At 51.1% G+C, this 20,487-nt stretch overlaps 1 protein-coding gene across 2 annotated transcripts in view; it reads right to left on the reverse strand.

The window, feature by feature from the left end:
• The window catches only part of TSPAN2 (tetraspanin 2), a 56,897-nt gene that overhangs the window by 14,141 nt on the left and 22,269 nt on the right, over window positions 1–20,487 (reverse strand). For both annotated transcript variants that reach the window (XM_075559744.1, XM_075559751.1), the window contains exons 3-6: window positions 5,783–5,880; window positions 4,371–4,445; window positions 3,074–3,172; window positions 961–1,032 (exon numbers count right to left, since the gene is read on the reverse strand). In XM_075559744.1, coding sequence (XP_075415859.1) covers window positions 961–1,032; window positions 3,074–3,172; window positions 4,371–4,445; window positions 5,783–5,880 — 344 coding nt within the window. The remainder of the gene's footprint in view (window positions 1–960; window positions 1,033–3,073; window positions 3,173–4,370; window positions 4,446–5,782; window positions 5,881–20,487) is intronic.

A 20,487-nucleotide genomic window follows, 5' to 3' on the forward strand; every position in this document is an offset into this window, starting at 1 on the left:
TTACCAGGAAGGCCACTAGTGTCACCTAGGTAGTCTTCCTCCCCTAGTGGCATACATCCACTTCACTTCTCACATCAACCGGCCTCAGTGGCATCGTGGCGTGCTGTGAGTCACTCTGACTCACGGTGACCCTCTCTCTCTGTGTCTGGGTGGAATCTCCCTGTCTGGGCATTTCGGGTGCTGGGTTGGCAGATGACTAGGTCTGTCTTGCCTGGAACTGCTGTTGGGTTCCAACTGCTGACCTTTTGATTAATGGTCTATTGCTTGACCATTGTGTCACCTGAGTATTCTTATTAAAAGGCAAACTTGATCAATGTAATGCCATGCTGAATGCAATGGCTCCCCCAGACCTCCAGGTGTAAGGTCGGGCCTCTGCTTACCTCACTATGAGCATCACTTGCTATTCCCTTGCAGCCCTGGAGTTTCAGACCACCAGACTTCGGTTGCTGCTGCTTTCTGGACCTCGACTGACCTTCTCATGTCAAATCTGGGTTCAAGGATCCCCTCCTGCATAAAGCCTTTCTAGCTCTACCGTGTCTCCATCATAGAGAAATTTGTCGTATCTTCCTTGACTAGTCTGTGAGGCCGTGGAGGGCGACTTTTGCGTCGTGAGATGCTAGCACCGTGCTGGACACACAGCATACTCACCAAGGAACGTGTGTGTCTGGGCTGCCACTTGCATGGAGGAAGGTGAGGGAAACATGCTCAGCTTGTACCACCATGGCGAGTCTAATTCAGGTCATAAACACGTTGCCTCATTGTTGGCAAGTCAACCCACCATCATTCCCCTGAATTCTAGGAGATTATGACTCATCGTCACGTGGCTTACTTTATGTCAATAAAGCCAAGCCACAGAAGCCTCCTAGGTGCTCCGAGGCTGGACCTGGGCCTCCCTCCCCCCACCTCGGTGGGCAAGTTCCACTTTACAGATAGGCCAGGAAGCCTGGTGGAGATGCTTACCTTGTGTCCTAGAAGCTCCTTGGGGCACGTGGGTTGAACCTGTTCAGAGCTCTCTTTTCCACAGCACTGAAACTGGAGTCAGAAAGGAGAGTTCAGGAGTCTGGAGGTGACTGCCCATGACGAGGAGGCTGAGCTGGCCCAGCGGCTAGGAAGCCCAGGCACAGCAACACAGACGGGCATTTCCGCAAAGAGCGCGGGATCACATAATTGCGCTGGCAAACCCAGAGAACGACTTCGCTGAACTTGTCTGGAGTGTAGGACAGGAAGTGACTCAAGGCAACCCAAACAAGGAGGGCGGCTAATTGACAGTGTCTGTGTGAAATGCTGCTCTTTAGACAGGAATTGGGGATTTAGGGCCCTTCCTTTCAAACGGGGAAGAATTTAACCTGCAGGGTAGCTAACGTTTTTATGAGCTTCAGGAAGGGCTCATTAACTGGGGACATTCTGGGAAGGGGAAGCGGCCACTGTTTAAGTCCCAGGGGCCAGGAGACCAGAGCTGGGAGACTGGCCAGCAAACAGGTGGCCCGCCTAGGGGCTGGCCCTTTAAACACAAAGGAACCTTCCTGCCGCTTGATGTCTTGGGGGCAGCTGAGGCCAAACAGTGGAGATGCTTGGCAGCTACAGCAGCAGCCCTTCCAGGACATTCCTGTCACAAAGAAGAACTGGATACCTGGAAACACTTGGCCCCAGAGCGAGCTCCTAACTACTTCTCCATCTCACAGTCGCGGCTGACTCAGAGCCACCTGGCACGGCAGGGCAGACGGCCTCACAGGGGTGTCCAGGCCGTTCTTTGGATAGAGGCGCCCAGCTCAAGGCTCTAAAACTGTCGACTGGCAGAGCCCCCACTGCCACTAGCTCTTCTGCCTGCAAGGGAGCCGTTGTCTCTGTCGCACCACAGCCCTGCCGTAAACCCACTCCCCAAACCCACTGCCACCGAGTGGATGGGCCATCCCACCCACCGCGGGGTTTCTCAGACAGCAGATCTTTGTTGGGGCGGCTGGAGGGCTTGAACAGCTGACTTTGGGGGTAGCAGCACGCTGCTGAACCCAAAGCACCACCAGGGCTCCTTCGTGAACCTGGTATATGTGGAAGAGAAATCGACAGCAGTTATCTTGCTTTGATGTGGGGGTTTTCTTGGGCTGGAAAACCTGCTACCAATTTCTCTCTGACAAATATTCAGTTTTAAGAAATCCCGGATCAGAATGAATCTGTCAACAGCTTTTCTTTCGGCCAAAGTTGCAAATCCCTTCTTTCTTGTTCCAGGTCAGGCTTCCTGCATTTGAATTTTAAGACACGGTTGGGTGCAGGGCCCGAGTGGCCTGAAACCAGTTGGTCTCTGTGACAGGTGACCACTGCCGTGTGGGTGCTGACTCAGCCTGACCCTGTCGGATGGAGCGACATTGCTACACTGGGTTTCAGAGGCTGTAAATCAGCCTCTCGTGGAGTTTGAACCGCTGACCTTTGTCAACCATGTTGATTGACTCTGGTATTTCTCTCTTCTTGTCTTTCCTTGTGAGCCTCATTGGACCCCTCCTTTGAGCTTTTTGCTTTGCTCTGGAAACTAAATGGTCTCCCTGCACGCAGACAGGACAACTGCTTAGAACCGTGGTTCTCAACCTCCCTCAGGCCGCGGCCCTTAACACAGTTCCTCATTGTGGGGACCCCCAACCATAAAATTATTTTCGTTGCTACTTCATCCCTGTCATTTTGCCACTGTTGTGAATCCAGCGACCCCTGTGAAAGGGTTGTTTGACCCCCAAAGGGGTCGTGACCCACAGGTTGAGAACCGCTGGCTTAGAAGCAGCCTCCCATCCAAATTCCGTTGTGTTTGGGATGTTTCGTTCCTTTAGGTTGCCTCCTCTCTATTCTTGTTCGTGCTCCTTTCACGGTTTGGGGCGCCATCCGACCTCCCCTCTGGGTCTGAGCACCGGGCCCCTCTCTCCTAGGGTTCAGCCCCTGCTGCAGACCGTGGCTCTCATGGAGGTGAAAACATGGTGCTGGCTCAGCGGGACTCAATTTATTTCGATTCATGATCAAGGTGATTAGAGAGAGCCGGCCTCGTGCATAATCTCTAAAGGAGGTGGGGCTTTAGGGAAGAAGCGGCGTCACGTACTGTGGAGTGGAAGGTAATGAGGGTCCCGTTTCCCTTTCCTCGGTCTCTGAAGTACTCATGATAAGCCTCTTCATACATGGTCTGGACGTGTCGTATCGCCTGGAGAAAATACCACATTTAAAATGGTCTCTTTCATCAAGGAACATCTCCTCTTCCCCACCCTTTGAAAATATTCTCTCCTCACATGGTAATCTGTATTTTAAGAGAGTTCCGCATGCATGGGAGAGGTGCCAGGGTCTGGAGGAGGAAGAAGCTTTTGAGGCTGGAAGACTAGAGTAGACAAGAACAAACTCTCATGGGCTAATAAAATTCATTCATTTGGCAGTTCCCAAACAAGATCAGGCACCAGTGGGCAACCGTCAGTGGGCCCCAGAGGCCTGCTGCCCTCTCCCGCGGGATGCAGATGGCCAGCTAGGTTTGGGCCTTAAGCCTTGCTGGAACGCCTCTGCGAGACTGGGCACAAGTACTCAAGTGGTTTCGTGACTTGTTCACCACTGAGGGAAAAATGTTTATTCATTGGAGCACCATATACAGCTTATTAAATGCTTCGGATGGGTGTAAAGCCTGTGGCCCACCCATCTACACAGATCTCAAAAAAGTCCTAAGATACAATGTGGCTTCCCTACAGTGATGAATTTAAACTAGTCAACAAGTATCACCAACTGCTTTAGAACAAGTCCAAAGGAGGGGTTATTTACTTATTCTATATTTTGTACCATTTTTCCTTATCTAAAAAAAGTCCATAAATACAACCTCGATGACGCAGGAAGCTATGTGAAGTAGAGTAGAGATTCCATTCTTCCTTCTGTTTGTTTTGTCCACTCACGAAGGCACGTGCGCTGTGGACAACTACCTCCAGGCAGCCCATTTCCCCTGCCATGCATGTAACAGGCTGGGCTTTACGCTCTGAGGACAGCTCGCTCGGTCCAGGCCAAGCAGCAGTCTCTCTCGAACAAAGGGTGAGAATGTGTCCAACTTAACCACACCCTTTCACTTCGGATGAAACTAGAGGTGCTTATTATTCTTTGGACCACGGACCCTTTCATACCCTTAATGAGCGCCATGGCTGGCCTCCCAGCGACAGAGGCCCGCGCAGTAAGTGGGTGCGCTCTTGGTCACCTAGGTTCAGTTTTATCCATTCCTTCAAAGTCAAGAATGTCTACTTCTGTGGTAATTCTGGTGACTATTTGGCTTCTTAATATTATCATGGGCATTGATATTCTCATAGCCTTTGATATAATATAAAGAGCATAGTTCAATCACCATACAGAAAATATTGTAAGTCATTTTTACTTACTACACCCTTGCCTATAAAAGCAAATACTCCAGTGGTTACTTCAGCAGCAAATATCACCAGTAGGCAGGTGAAGAACTGTAGAGGGGAGAAAACATGTACTTCATTCATTCATTCAATACCTTTTCCTTCTAAGTAGGCTCATTGATTCCCTTCTATTTGAGAACCAGTAAGGAGTTATTCTTTTGAATGGATCCACAGGGCCCATTTTCCCCTTCAGTCCCCGTCACGTAACGGCTGAGTCAGTTTGGGGTGGTGTGTCCATTCATTGACAAATTGTTTCTTGGGCAGCTGTTCTGTCTTTGGTGTTGGGCATGCAGTAATGGATAAGATAGGAGCCCAGTGTCTCCACTCTCCAAACCCTCTGCTATCGAGTCACTTCTGACTCAGCGACCCTACAGGACAGAGTAGAACTGCGCGCTCGAACTTCAGAGACTATCAATGTTGACCGGAGGCCATAGCCTCACCTTTCTTCCTTGGAGCGGCTGGTGGAGTTGAACAGCTGATCTTAACTTATGGCCAGCAGTCCAGCACATAACCCACCGTGTCACCGGGGCTTCTCGTCTACTAAGCCTGAACCTTGTTTCAGGGGAAGGAAGATGTGACAGGCAAATCAATAAAAAGGTGAATAGGGTCATTTCAGACAGTGCCCACACCAGCGCATTCAATAAGTACTGGATGAACAGGTCGGACGTCACTGAGCCCCCAGAACGAGGTCAGAGTTTGGGAGTGACTTGGAGGGCCCGGGCTGGGAGAGGGTGGTGTGTCCCAGAGAGATGGCCTCTCAGAGGAGGTGGCCTTTTAGGGAACAGGAAGGGGAGTAGAGGCGAGGGGAGGCCCTCAGGTCTCTTGGGCTTTGTTCTGGTCCAACAAAGGGCAGCGAGACCCTGAGCACAAAAAAGGGCACAAGGGAATGTCTGCTTAAGTTATTGATCTCAAGCAGAAGTGCTTTTTTGATGGAGATAAAAAGCGCTTCCCTGGCTCAAGGGAATCTTTTAGTGGGTTTCCCACTGTGCAGTACTGCTTCTGTAATCACCATCATAACTGACAACCCCCCCGCGGCTGTGGAGTCAATTCGGACACACAGGGCCCTATAGGTCGGAGTAGAACTGCCCCGCAGGCTTTCCAAGGCTGGACAGCTTTACGGGAGCTGCTGGGTGGGTTCGAACCCCGGGCCTTCTGCTTAACAGCCGAGCAAACATCTTCATGCCAATGACTCATTTATTTTCACACTCTTTGTATGAGGCAAGTACAAAGATAATATTATTCTTCTGCAAAAGCAGGAGGAACCCAGACGCAGGAAGAGGGAGTGAGTTGCCAAGGTCTCCGGGAGTTTGTGAGGCAGCCTGGGCTGAGGCCAGACTCCCTTCAGGCCACACCCCCTGCTGCTCCCCCGACCCCCGGCCCCCACTTACTGATCCGAGAACACACTGCGACTCCCGCATGGCTCCGCAGCACCCGAAGAACCCCACAACCATCATCAGGGCCCCGGCTCCAACCAGCACATAGAGCCCTGTGGGAAGGAAGAGGTCAGAAGACATGCTGCTGACTCGGAGTCTGGGTGAGAAAGACCGGCTCTGATCTCTACCCTGGGGGCAGTGCCAACAGCACTGTCTCCTGCACACGCTGGCTCAGCGTCTCAGGTGGTGTATCGTGGCACGCCATTGATGAGAACATACTTGGTGACAGTTATTGAATGCTAGCGAAGCCCTGCACACCAACTGACTGAAGCTATGAAGCAAGGGAGACGGCCACTCCATGTCATAGTTGTGAATTCAGCTCGGGGTCACACATGGGGCCAGGACTGGAACCCCGGCCTGGCTGCTTGCCACGTCTCCTGCTCTTCAGCATCACACGGTGTCTCCTATACGCCGAGAATTTTATAGCTAAGATTTCCACTCTCTGTAAGGTATGTGTGAGATGGATGGAGTTGAGTCCAGGGACAGTCATGAGTTAGGGTCTGAGCTGGGGGGCAAAGTCGTGGCTTTTACCACACCCTTCTGCTTCCCACAGCCCTCTGAAAGTCATGGCTCTCCCAGCTCCTGAGAAGCCGAGAGGGCAAAGAACCTGGGAAGGGGAAGGGGAAGGGGAAGGGTGGATGATCTCCTAGGCACAGATGGAAAAGCAGGGGCTGGGAGGGACAGAGATGGCGCTTGGGATCCAAGCACAACAGGAGGTGGAACGTGTGTGTTACAAGAAACTAGCCCACGACCACAGATAAGCTCAAGTCTACTGAACGTACGTATTCTTAACCTCACGTTAGGTACATTTACTGAGGGCTTATTGCATTCTGGGTATGGTCTATAGCTCAAACACAACGCATTGCTTATTAATCTCATCTTCATGAACAGTGTACATAGTAGCTACGATGGTTCTTTCCATTGTGTAGAGCTGGGCACCTGAGCTGATGGCTGGCAGACTGGGGAGAAACTAGCTACCTGACTCCAGCCCTCAGGAGAGCTGCTCACGGCCATGACTCTATCTGGGCTGTCTAGTGACGTTAACTCGCACTTGTTGCCAGTGAGTCCAATTTCAACCCGCAGCGACCCTAGACGAGAGGGGCACTTCCCATGAGAGCCCCACGGCTGTAACTCTTTCCGGAAGCTGACCTTTCCCTTGTGGAGCAGCTGCTGGGTTTAAACTAGTGACCTTTGGTCAGCAGCCGGCTGCTCCACCACAGGGCTACCATTGCGCCTTCTGCTGTTGTTAGGGGTCGTTGGTGGGTTCTGACTGAGTGACCCCGTGTACAACAGACCCAACCACTGCCTGGCCCCGTGCCAGCCTCGTAGTGGCTCTTCTCCTCGAGCCCATCGATGCAGCCACTGTGTCACTGATCTTGTCAAAGGTCCTCTCCTTTGCCCTGCCCCGTTATTTACCAAATGTCCTTCTCTCGGGCCTGGCCTCTCCTGACAACGTTTCCAAAGCACATCAGACAAAGTCTTGTCATCCTTGTCTCTAAGGAGATTCTGGCCGTCCTTCTAAGACTGGTTTGTCTGACTCCTTCTTACGCCATTCTAGAACGCAAACCCACTTGGTTGATGGAGTGGGTTCTAACTCAAGGTTCCTGTAGAATGGAGTAGAACTGACCCTGGGGTTTCTAGGGCCGCGAGTCTTCGTGGGAGCAGACGGCCCCAGCTTTCCCCTCTTGCTGGCCTTGGACCTTTCTCTTAGCAGCTGACTCCGCAACCCCTGCACCACCTGGGCTCCTCCGGGAGACAGTAGCCACTGCCACTTGGGTGGGGACCTCCCTTTCGAGTTAAGTCGATCGCCAGGGGACAGTGTTCTCACAGGGCGCGAAGCGGGCAGGCTTGCTCTCCTGATGAGAACCATCCAGCCCAGCCTTTCTGTTTCCTCTTCTGAGCCTGAGATAAGCGCCGACACAATATGGGAGCTGGCTCTTGACTCGCTGCAACGAATGCTGGTTGTTTCTTGGGCCCTTGTGCATTTTATTCCCATGAGTCACCTGGAAACCATTCCCATTCACTGAAAGCGGGGGGGGGGGGGGGGGAGGCGGGGGGGGGAGGCGGGGGGGCAGTCTGTGTGCCACCTCGGTGGGAAAACCCTGAAACCCTGCAGCCGGCCGTTCTGGGTGCTTCCTGGGGCCCCTCTGGGGTTTGTGAGCGCGGTTTGTGGGCAGATCTGTCTGTACATTGGCCCCAGCCAAGCAAGACTGCTCAACTTCCTGCCTGGCCTCACAGGAGCTCTGTTCAGGGCCAGGCTCTGCCACTTGCAACTGTTTCCTTTTCTCTACAAGGATAATTGTATAAGGGATGGATGTGGTCCTGGGAAAAATGGCACCATACTGAAAATAATATCATTATGAAGTCCGACTGCCTAAAGACCGTATGATTGAGTGAATGGATGCTCTATCATTTCCCTGTCTCCTTGGTAGGCAGGTAAGGCAAGTGTTGCTATTTTCAGTTTACAAACAGGCTCCAAGCTTTGGTTCCCATCCACAAGCCTCTTATTGGGGCACCAGGCTGAAAAAGGACTGGAGGGACACCCCAATAATGACACACTCTTCAGCGGCCACCTTGGATGTTTTATGTTGATGTCTGGCTTAAGATGGTCATTGGACCTCATTGCTCCGTGATACAGCCTCTGCATTCTGCCTAAAGTCACACCTCTGGGTTACTCCAGGGACCAGCCTCTCCTACACTCCATCCACATGGGAAATCACTACTGTCCAAAGGAGCCCACTCGTTTCCATTCGGTGTCTTCTCATATTTGTTACTCTTGGTAGATGTTACGAATTCCCTGTGTGCTGCAAATGGTTCGGTGCTTGACTACTAGCAAAAAGCTTGGCAAAGTAAACTCATCGTGAGGAGGCCTGGAGATCTGTTTCTGAAAGGTCGAGACCTTGAGAACCCCATAGAGCAGCTCCACTCAACAGGGGATCACTGTGACCTGGAACGACCTTGCCAACAACAGGTTTAGTTTTCTTTCGTAGATGTTACCTCTGCAAACAGATCAGAGTCACCTGGTCTGGAATATTCTCAGCACAAGGCAGAATTCTTGCTAAGGATTTGTTAGATCGGTGAATAAAGCCAGAGTGAATTGGACTCATTGCCAGCACTCTGCCGGCCAATCTTCTGTTATAATCCATAAGGTTCCCATCGGTGCATTTTCAGACCAGATCTTCCTGCTTCGTCTTTGTCAAGAAGCCGCACTGAACCTGTCCACCACGGTGACTCTGCTGGTTTGAAGTGCTGGTGGCATACCTTCCAGCCTCATAGTCATACTTGGGCTCACAGCGTGACAAACTGAGAGGCCGGTGGTGGTAGCTGGTGCTTTTGCATCTTGAGCAAAGGCTCCTGAGGAAGTCTGGAATGTCAGACAGAGTGCTGACTCTGGGCAAGCTAGGGGCTCAGTGGACAGGGCTGAGTCCCGCTGAGAACAGATGTGCTCAGTCCCACAGGCAGCCATCCTTGCGCTCTGTCCTGCTGAAATAATGAGCTCTTCAAGGGGATCTGCTTATTGGTATGACAGCGCATTCTGAGACAACCCTGCTCTCAAAGCAAAGTGCCCCAGCAGCGTTAGCCCTTGAGGCTTCTTCCCAACAAACTCTGTCCCTGTGACGGCATGTGTGGGCCCTGAGACTCAACCCAATTCAAAGGGAGCCCTGCGGAAAGGAAAACCAAAGCAGGTTTGATCTTGACAAGTGACAAAACGCTCGGGGCTGCTGAATCTGGCTGTATATCGCATCTCAGGAGGCACCTGTGGCTCCCAGGGAGCCTTTCTCCTTTGATGGCTGCTCCTCAAAACTTCCTAGCATGAATAAACCGATGCTCTACGGCGTGTTTGGATCCTGTGATGGTCTCTGTAGTGCCCCCTCCCCCTCCCACATCAGACTGTGACAAATGCATGGCCCACTTCCCAAATCCCTCATGTTTTCCCAGTCCTAGCTCCCTGGAATCAGATGAGAGCATGGATGATTTTGGAATTGCAATCAAATGATTAAAAACTGGGCCTTGGATGGCGAGAGGATGTCGCTTTTCTGGTCGTGTTTGATCAATACAATTGTATCTGAGAGGCATTACTGAGAGGTGAGCGATAGGCAGACATGATCATGGAGCAGGAGGAAAGGAAAAAGAAAAAGAGAAAAGAAGAGGAAAAATATGTATAGGCATACATATATATGTATACATAAATATAATGATCTAAATATAGGTATGTTTGTTTATATGTGTATATAAATGCAAATGCAACAAGGAAGCAGATGGACTTTGGGCCTCTACTTAAATCTTACCTCAGTACAAGAATAGCTTGTTCTAATAATGTGGCATTGTAAGATATTTATCTTCCTGACAAAATCACTGGAGATAAAATGGGTGCATTAGCTAATGGGGTGAAGAAAGCTGATGGTGCTCAGCTATTCAAAGATATAGTTAGTGTCTGGGGTCTTACATGGAAGAAACTCACCAGCCTGTAGGATCATGAGGTGCAGAAAGAAAAAGGTCTCAGAAGTACAAAAACAAGCAACCAAATTGATGTGAAGGGTGGGGGTGTAGTGGAGACCCCAAACCCACCTGCAAGTTAAACAGACAGTTCCTCTCAAAAAGGCCACAGGGAAGGGATGATCAATCCAGGGTGCGGTTTAGCACTGATGAATCATATAACTATCCTCTAGTTCTTCGATATTTCCTCCAAAGCCCATCTGTAGACAATTGGACATCCCCAAGGAAGAGACGAGCCAGTCAGGATACAGGATAGCACCCCTGAAACATACAACTTTCCTCTAGTTCTTTAATGCTTCCTTCTCCTCACCATCATGATCCCAATTCTACCTTACAAATCCAGCTAGACCAGGGCATGTACATGGGTACAGATAAGAGCTGGGAACACAGGAATCTAAAACAGATAAACCCCTCAGGAACAATAATGAGAGCAGTGATACCAGGAGGGTAAGGGTAAGGTGGGGGGAGACAGGGGCAACCGATCACAAGGATCTACATGTAACCCCTTCCCTGGACGATGGACAATAGAAAAGTGGGTGAAGGGAGACATTGATCAGTGTAAGACATGAAAAAAATTATATTTCCTCCCCTTATGATTATTTTTATTTGTTTTACTTCATTAATCATGTTAGACTTGCATATGTTCATTTGTATAATAAAGATCGTTCAATACATGGAAGCCAAGATAGATAACCCTTCAGAAACAGTAACAGGAGTAATTGTTCCCTGAGGGAAGGGGAAGTTGGGGGGAGGAAGGTTGGAGAAGCTGCTAGCACTGACGACTGTATAACCCACTGGAGCGGAGTGAGCAGCAGAGTCTATGTAAATGGGTATAATGGATGGTGTAGGATGTGGCTAAATAAATAAATGTTCCTGTGGGGGAGGGAGGGGATAAAGGGGCGCTGACATCAAGGAGTTCAAGAAGAAAGAACATGTTTTGAAACTGACTGTGGTAGCGATTGCACAATACTGTTTGCAGCGATAGAACCGTGGACTGTTTTGATACTTGTTAGCATGCCCAATAATAAATAAATAAATAAAAGCTGCGCCTTGCCAGGCCGAGGCTAAGCTACCAACAAGCACTCTCCCCAGGCCACCTTCTTCCCTGACAATCTCATCACTTGTTCCTGGGCTTTTAGGAATGTTGTCTTAAGCTAAAAGCATCACTTCCGCTCCAGTGGCCCCTTACCAGCTTTGTTTGCATAAACGCATGTAAAACCACCCTCCTCCCCTCCGCACCCTGGATATTGGCATGCTCATCCATTGCAGTGGCTTTCTGGCAACAGATGGGTTTTATAGGACCAGCTAATGATCATTTTTCACCAAAAAACACTAGCTGCATCTGCACCTCCCTCTCCTTCCCAGCTTCTTCTGAAAGCACACCATTAGTATGCATCTGAGATGTTGGATGGGACGGATCCGGATGTAAGTTCTCCCTAAAGATCAATAGCGATGCCGTTGGACAGGCTCAACATGTAGTGAGCCAGGCTGCCGTCCAACACTCGGTGCTACACCACCACTTCCTGTGGCTCTGGGTGACCTGTGGCCTTTGTACTGTGCACTTGACATACGGCAACTCGAGAACCGACTAGCCAAGACGTCTCGGGGCTACAAAAGATCCTCCACCAGACTAAGCGCCATTGAACGACTCCTGTACCTTCTCTTCCTACATCCTCACGTGCAGTCATGCCTTGCACAAGATGCCTCCCTCAGCATCCGCTCCTTTGCAGTAATTCCTTATTGTGGGCTTACCACACGTGTGTGCTTAAACCTGGGTCAGCTAACATACTAATCCTGTGATGTAGCGAGAGGTACTGGCGCTTCAGTGGCAGAACTCCCCCCTTCCGTGTGCGAGATCTGGGTTCAATGGGCCTAGTGCACAGCCACGCTCTGTGGGGACGTGTGCGATATTAGCTTCCAGGCTCAGTGAGTGAAGAGGAAAGGCATTGGCAATGGGCTTTGGAAAATCAGGCAGTGTTTTAAAGGCTTGAATTAAAACATGGAGGCATAAACTAAATCCACTTGGAAGAAGCATACCAGCTTGTTTGATCCAAGGATTGTAAATAATAAAATCCAAATCTGAAGAAGAGAATGGTATCAGAGCTTAAATGGTGAACACCTGGCTTGCAGGAGGTTATGGATGGCGGTGGAAGCCTAAAATCCATCTGCAGGTCCACCCGTGGGTTAAACCTCGGGTGAGGCTCCTCCGATCATCACGGGGGCCTTGTGGTCAGGCAGAGAGCATTGTGGGGACTGTTGGGGCAGACACAGTTAGGCTGAAATGTACTATTTTATCATGGGTCCTGTTTGACCCATTTCAAAACTGTTTCATTAAAAAGAAAAAACGAAGGGAAACTACGTATGGATTAAGCCTCCGGTGAATCCCGTCTGACGGTAGACCAGCGATGTGAACGACGGCCTTGCTGTCATGCAGAGTGCATAGGGGGGTGGATTGTTGCAGGTTTAATTGGGTTGAAATTTGGCACTTTATCATTTGATCTCCTTTTTTGACCCACTTTAAAGTTGTTCTAGTTTTTAATATTTTCTGCTTTCTTTTTGTTTTAAAAATCTGTTTTATGTTATTATATTTTAAAGTGATTTTCTGTATATGAAATTGAGGATAGGCGTGGAGTAGGGAACCAGTGGAGAGGTCTGGGGGGCAGGCCCCAATACCAAATACTAAGTGGATGCCTGCCCCTCCCCCCAGAAGAATTTATTTCAAATCCTATGGATCTTAGGGAAAATCCTAGGCACCCACACTGATCACGGGGACGCAAGATTGGGCAGTCCTCGGCACCATTCCGTATGTGCTGACTACGTGTCGGGGCCACCTCTACAGCAGCTACCGGCAACACCAGCAGGAGGTAGCTAGTATTGGTACCCATGCTTCAAAGCTGAGGGATCTGAGACGCAGAGACAGTCGCTCATTTACCTTCAGATCGCATCGCTGGTGAGTGGCACGATCGGAAACGAGTCCAGCAGGGTTCCTCCACTCGTCACTCCTGCGCTACGTCTGCGGCGAGCTCTCAGGTGACCAGTTAATTAGGTCATTTTATGAAGGATGGTGCACACAAGGGTGCTTTCCCCCATGCTCTCGACTAAAGTGTTTGGGCGACTAGAGTCCCTGGGTGTTTTCTTGAGAGCACACAGAGAGGAGGGAGACCCCAAGAATAAGGACCCCATCACTGCACTTCTGGGACTGAAGTCAGCCCCGTGTTGGAATAAGCAAACATTTAAGACCCAAAGGGCAGCCTTGAGCTAAGGACAGAGGGTTAGGAATGGAGAGATGGAAACAGGGAGTGGGGCAGATGGCAGGGCACTGAGGGGATCGAAATGGGCTAAAAAATGTGTATAAATTGTTCAATGTAAAACGGAAGATCTTCACTGAAATCACACTAAAAAGTCAAAACAACAACAAAGAAGAATGAAAGGAGGTACGCAGTCAGGAGCAAGAATTCCAAATTTGCCAACCATGCCTTCAGGTAACTCCTCTCCCTCCTCAGTTTGTTTATCTGCAAACAGGGCAGTTTGTTTATCTGCCCTTCTTGCACTAAACGGCTTGGCAAACAAGATAAGCCACAGCACCTCCCTTGTTGGCCAGCTACCATGACTTTCAGGTACAGAGGAAAACCGAGAAGTAAATAAAGTATCGCTGGTGAGTCAGAGTCATTTTAAAAGGCAAGGTGCCCACCTTCGTGCGCTCAGCCTGGGAGCCCTGCTGACACAGAACCTCCAGGCATAGTGGAAGCCTGGCCCCGTCTGTGACTTTGAATTCAGCAGGGAGAGTCGGCTGCAGTCGGGCCGTGGTCTTGGAGAGCCTCGTGGCTCCTGTTTGTGTGGGCAACCCTTTCACGGAGAAAACCTGCTAACACCCTCTGCTCACAGACATGACTTCATACGCTCGGGCACATACTGTCTACCCAGCTTTCCGAGGCTGAGGGGATGCTCCCCGCCCCACCCTCCTAGAAGAAAGCCCCTGGGAGCACCTGCCCGCCCGGGAGACAACCCCATAGACTGGGGAGTCCGAAGGGCAGGCTGGTGAGTGTGGAGGACCATGGGGGCTTCTTCGGGAGTCGGTGCAGCAGGAAAGGGCAGAGGGTCTTGGAAACACCAGCTCACCCAACCCTTTCTTGCTGCCAGCTCTGTTCTTGCCAAAGCTGCCCTTTTCCATGTTAGCAACCAGTAGACACAGAGCCTGGACCGACCTCCAAGAGGTCCTTCCAGAAGAGCCCACAGGCGGCCAGTAGTCTGAATGACTGCCCTCTATCCTGGGGTCCTTGTCTCCCCCCCCCCACCCCTGTAACCCACAGCAGGACTCTCCTCGGCCTGTTTAGATCTTTGCTGTAGGAAGGGAAAGTGTTTCCACCACCAAGAAGGACACACAGAGGACTCCAGTCAGGTGAGCATTCCCCAGAACAGGGGACAATCTCTCTCACCAAGTTCATCAGGCAGCTGCCCGAGGAGCCCGGGATGAGACCGTGTGTCTCGTCTGAGGTCCCTCCTAGGGGCAGAGGTCTGGGCTGTGAGGTTTCGTGTTTTCGTAAGCGCCACTTGAATGCGCCAAGCCTGCTCACACGCACTCTTTAACAAAGGCCTGATACGGGCTCCGGGGCCAGCTGCTCCGAACAAGACGCACACATCCGAGAACTGTGCCCTGCCACATGACACCGGATTTTCCAAACACCGGGCCCACTTTCATTTTTCCTTCGAGTTCAATGGCCTCACCCTGTTTGCAAAGCCTGTCCAGAAATGGTGCCCAAGGGCAGCCCCCATCTCCTTTCATTGTCGGGCGCAGGTTCCACTCTTATGTGGAACAGCAGTCATGGGGAATAGAAACATCCATTTCTGGGAACATGCCTGTCTCAAGTTCTAGTCACCTTGTAAGAAACACCTGACGTGGAGACAGGGTCTCTGCCCTCACAGGGGGGTGTCCTGCTGGCACTGTATGGCAAGAAGGAGAGGCAGCAGGGGTCACAGAGCCAACACAGCCCCAGGCTGGAAACGCAGCAGACCTGGGCTTCACATCACCCCTAAGGCCCTGGGCTGTGGTGGCAGGATTCAAATAATTTAACAACTGGCTCACTGCCCTAATAAATATTTTAAGTCTTTAAAACAAAGGATACACCAGAAGGTAGTGTATCACTTCATACAATGAACACAGACATAGGATCAAGCAAAGAGGTACACGCCACAAACGAGGAAGGCAGGCAACACTGCGATTTCCACGTAGCTGCCCGCCTTAGAAAGAAGCCTGACCCTAAATGCCATCTTAATAGCCGCTTCACCGAACTCAACAAAACTGAGGTTTGGGTTCTGCAGAGCTGGTCCAAACCGGCTGAATCCCACTACTGACTGCTAGTCCGAGTCGCTGGACCCCCTGATCCAGAGTTTCCTCCTCTGCCCAGGGCTGGGATTCTATGATAACCCACACCCCCCACCTTTGAACCCAGCTCACGAACATCTTCTGCACCAGCTACTCCAGAGGGGAGAGGGACCGAGAGGGAAGTAAGGGTCCCTCAGTCCGCAACCCTGGCCCAGGACCCCAAGAACCAGGCTGGGTGGTGTGGACCGATGTCTTTCTCTGCAGTCTCTCCCTCTTCACCACTAGAGACATGAATGAATCTTCTTCACGCTCAGTGGTTTGAATGGGGCTGAAAGCGCCAAGGTAGGTGTGTGGCTCTAGCCAATAGTCCCATCCCAAGCTGCTGGCCACAGGGATTGGCTCAGGGGTGGGTACTGGAGCCAAGGTGGCCAATGAGAGTCAGGATTGGGAACAAGGTGGAGCTGTTAGAGTGAAAATGTGTGTGTGTGTGTGTGTGTGTGTGTGTTTTGCCAGGGTTATTCCAGAGGATGCAGTAGAGCCCCTGGGAGCCTTTTGTCAATGTGAAGAGAAAGCTTGGTCAAGGAGGATGCCAGGGGCAGCAGAGCCCAGCAATGGCTACCAACTGGACTCTGATCATATCGCTGAGACCAGGGCCAATCCTGGGCTTCTCAGTGATGGGGACCATGAAATGTTTTCATTTGAGTCAGGCTTCTGTGGTTCCCAACCAACCATTCTGACAGACAGATCCATAGAGGGATGACCGCACAGGCAGACAGCGTGGGCTGCTTGGCTTTGGATTAAAAAACAGCACTGGGTCTCTTTCATCCTCCAAGGAGCCCGGTGGCAAAGCGGATGTTGCTCCTCGGAAGAAAGATGAGGCTGTCTGCTCCCAGAAGGATTTGCAGCTTCAGAAACCCATGGGGGAAGTCCTACTCTGCGCTCTGGGTCGCTATGAGTCAGAACTGACGCCATGGCTGTGGGTGTGGTTCACTCTCTCACTCAACGTCGGGCTGTCTTCCATTGACAAACACCTTCTTCGGATTTTTGCCTTCTTAGTGGTTCACTGGAGTCTCTGGGTGGCGCAAACAGCCAAGCGCTCGGTTTCTGACGGAAAGGAAGACCCAGAGACCCACTTCTACAAGGTCACAGCCATGACACGCCTGTGGAGCACCATTCCACGCGGGCACCATGTGTTGGTGTCTACTGAGTTTCAAACACTGACGGGGAGTCCCATGCATCTGTAGAAGTCTGTTCCATGCTTTTTATTTGTCATGCCATTAACAACGTGGCTCCTCCTACAGACCCCACATTCCCAGCAGCGAATGTCTCAGACGTCCAGTGCTTTCATATGAGAAGTATCACAAGCGGGCGACTGTTAGAAATAGAAACGTATTTTCTCACAGTTCAGGAGGCCTGGATTCAGGGTGCTGGCTTTGGGGAAGGCTTTCTCCGTCAGCGTGGTGGGGGGAATCCGTCCTTAGTCCCCTGGTGAACAATCCCCCCCACCCACCATTTCGCTTACTTGTTTCTGTGCCTCACCTGCTCTTTTGAGGTCTCAAAAGTGATTGCTTTAAAATACGCCCTACTCTGCCCCGGCCTCATTAGCACCATACAGAAAACCCTATTCCCCGGTGGAGCTACATCACAGATACAGGGGTAGGATTCACATGTAACGGGGTCAGGGCACAATTCGGTCCACACTGACAGAGTGTGGGGCTGCATTTCTGAGGCCCACGGCTGAAGGCGGCCCCTGGGCTTGGCTTCCATCATGACTGAGCGGAAGCTCTCTTACTTCTGTGGCTCAGGTCTCCTTCTCAGAAGCATCAATTATTAATTCCTGGCTCGACCTGGCCAATCACGGATACTTCTTGTCATTCTGATTCCTTTTGTCCCTGGGCTTCATCAGCTAGACGGATGGCAGTCAGGTTGCTGGTGCCTTTCTTCACCCCCCTGGCTTCTTGGTCACGCTGGCTCCCTGTCCTGTGAGCACTTACCATTACACTCTGCCAGGGCAATCGCGCTACACTCCAGCGCAGACCAGCTCGGGGCCCCAGCTCGAAATGACGCTTCTCTTGCTTGTCAAAGGAGCAACTTAAACACACAGCGAAGCACACTCATGCCAGGCTTTTCCTCCACTGTCCTTCCTCCCTCTCTCCCCACGCTGATCTTACCCTCCACCGTGTCTCAGGTCTCTCATGGCAACGTGAGCTTGCTGCCCAGCCTGGGGTGCTAATCAGCCATGTGGGGTACCTAGTACGTTCTTGCCCCGGAACCTCCCCTCTTCTCCACTCCTTCTGCTCTCCGCGGCTTATCTGGCGTTAAAACCTAACTCAAATTCTCCTTTCCAGGTTGGTGGACTCCTAAGGCACCCCCTGACAATACAACTTAGGTGGAATTCAGTTACACCCTCGCTTTCATCGTGACTCCACCTGGCAAGCCTATGAGTCTTTTCAAATAGGTTGCAAGTTACTTAGGGGGCAAGTACGGTGTTCTTTTACTCCTACGGGTGACCCAGAGCCCAGGACTGTACGTGCTGGCTGATACACCCCTGGCTAGGTTGTTTTCACCACCATCCCGCCCCAGATGGGGTTGCGCACAAGGAATGGGAAAACTAGAGTCACTCCTGCTGGATCCATAGACCCTAGCTGTGTTGACATAAACCCAGAAAATGAAAATGACTGCGAGAGATTTTCCGATAGCCAGATGTTTATTATCGCTGAGAGAGACGGCCTCTCATACATGCTTTTAATATGACAAAGCACATCTTGTCCTTTTTACGTGGTTGTTCTTCATTATTGCTGAAAAATTCCCAGCTCAGACTCAGAAAAACAAACGCATTCAGTTGAACAGAGATTTAAGTCCCTCAGACTTGGTGAGGAGAGGGGATAAAATGGTCGAGTTTTAGGCAGTTCATTTTGGCCAAACGACTCTAGAGAGACGCTTTTGAATGGATCGGGGCTGGCTGGTATTTCTCTGTATCTTTAAGTTCTCTCTAAGGGTGGAATGCTGCTCATCCACCTCCGGGCACCAAGGCGGTTATGTTCCCCTGAGAAACCCCGGCAGTCACAAACGAGGGACACGAGATAGCAGAGCACAGGCCTCCCAGGGGAGCACGACTGGCAGGAAGGAGCAGGCAGACTGCATGTCCATTGCCACTGTACTGCCATTTCAAGAGCAGAAGGCGGCGGCTGCTATACTGGGCCTGGCCTATGCAAGTGACTACCGACCTCAGAGCAGGGAGAGAAAATGCACTTCTCCCCGAGCATCAGTTGTAAATGGCTGGGAAGAGCTGAGTGAAGAAGGCTCTCTTGAAAGTCTTGAACAATGAACCACAGGGAAAGATGGCAGCTACTTGCCATCTTGTACTGGACAACTCTAAACCAATATTCGGATAAGCCCAGACTACCCACACCTGTCGGGCCTTCAAGGACCCATGTGTGCACCCCTCGGCCCTCACATCTTGACTCATTGCTTAGGTCTGTCTGTGCCACATGCTTGTGACTGCAGGCTGTTCCTGATCATGGAGCGCTGCCTCCACAGCTACCTAGAGAGGGAGGATGAAACCTCCGCCTTGGTTGGTTAATCCAGAGGGAGCTGAGTCGTAACGATGCTAACATGGAATTCCAAATCAAAGGGAAGGGCTATGAAAAACGAAGCTCCTGGGCCGTCCTCAGGATGGAGTAGGAAGCACCGTCCTTCCCCTGTCCCTGCGCTCTGTGGCCCCTGGAGAGGGGACAGGGCAGGGGGGTCATTGGCTCCTCTAGGTGGGCGCAGAGCAAGGGCAATGCAGAGCTGCGTCCTCAGAGCCCTCGGGCGCCCTGGGCAAGAAACATGCTTCTGGAAAGGCTTTCATGGCCTGCCAGGCCAGGAATTCCTCAGGGAGGAATCTGCTAAATGTGTGTGTGAGCTTTGGGTTGGGAGGGCGGGTGGCGCCTGGAAACCTTGTGGGTGGAAAAGGGCAGTCTGGTGTGAAGTCCGACGGCAGATGCCTCTCTTCCTCCTTGTAACAGAGCTCTCATTTTGTCGAGTGCTAGAGAACCTCTCCACTAGTCAGAGAGCCAGACCTTGTTCATTCTCTTCTTCACCACGAATGGCTTGACACACAATACAATTCTGGCCAATAAGCTGCAAGGGGAAGTCTGTTGGAGACTTTTAAGAAAGGTTTTATTTATTCATTCCTAAAAATGAATAAAAAAATCATCTCCCCCCTGCCCCGCCCAAATGGGGGTGAAGCTGTGGTTTCCCCCTCCCTCAGTTGGGTGTTGCTGTGTGAGGATATGATGCCTGGGACCATGGCAGCTATTTTGTATTCATGGGACAACACGCCTGGGGATCTATTGAGGGTGGCAGCGTTGGAAGAGAGAGAGAACCATGATTTCTGATGAGCACGGAAATAACTAATTCTGGAAATTCTTCTCTTTCTCTGTGTTATACACACACACGCGCACACACACACACGTTACCAAGTTTTACGTGATAGTGTTTTACATTGCAACCTTTCTGAAAAGAGGATGCATCTCTCAGGTCCGTGGCTGTTAAACTGGCGGCATCGCCCCCCATTTCTTAGTAGAACTTAACACGAGTGAGTGTCTCACGAGGAGCAGCATTCGAGATGTGATGAAATGTGGGGTGGCTCCAGTGTCATGCACATGTTATGGGTCTTCCATTTCCTTTCTATTCTACCTGAGAGGGATCTTCTCCTCACACTGTGTGCTCTGGCCGAACAGCGCCGGGGCAGGAAGACACAGCAGGGGCAGCCTTTCATGGGGAAGGCCACTGACTGTATCTCTGAGGTGTGTCCGCCGCACTCTGGTTCTAATGCTTTGGAAATGAGTTCCGC

The sequence above is a fragment of the Tenrec ecaudatus genome, chromosome 1 (genome assembly GCF_050624435.1).
Source record: "Tenrec ecaudatus isolate mTenEca1 chromosome 1, mTenEca1.hap1, whole genome shotgun sequence".
In the NCBI taxonomy this organism is placed as follows: domain Eukaryota; kingdom Metazoa; phylum Chordata; class Mammalia; order Afrosoricida; family Tenrecidae; genus Tenrec; species Tenrec ecaudatus.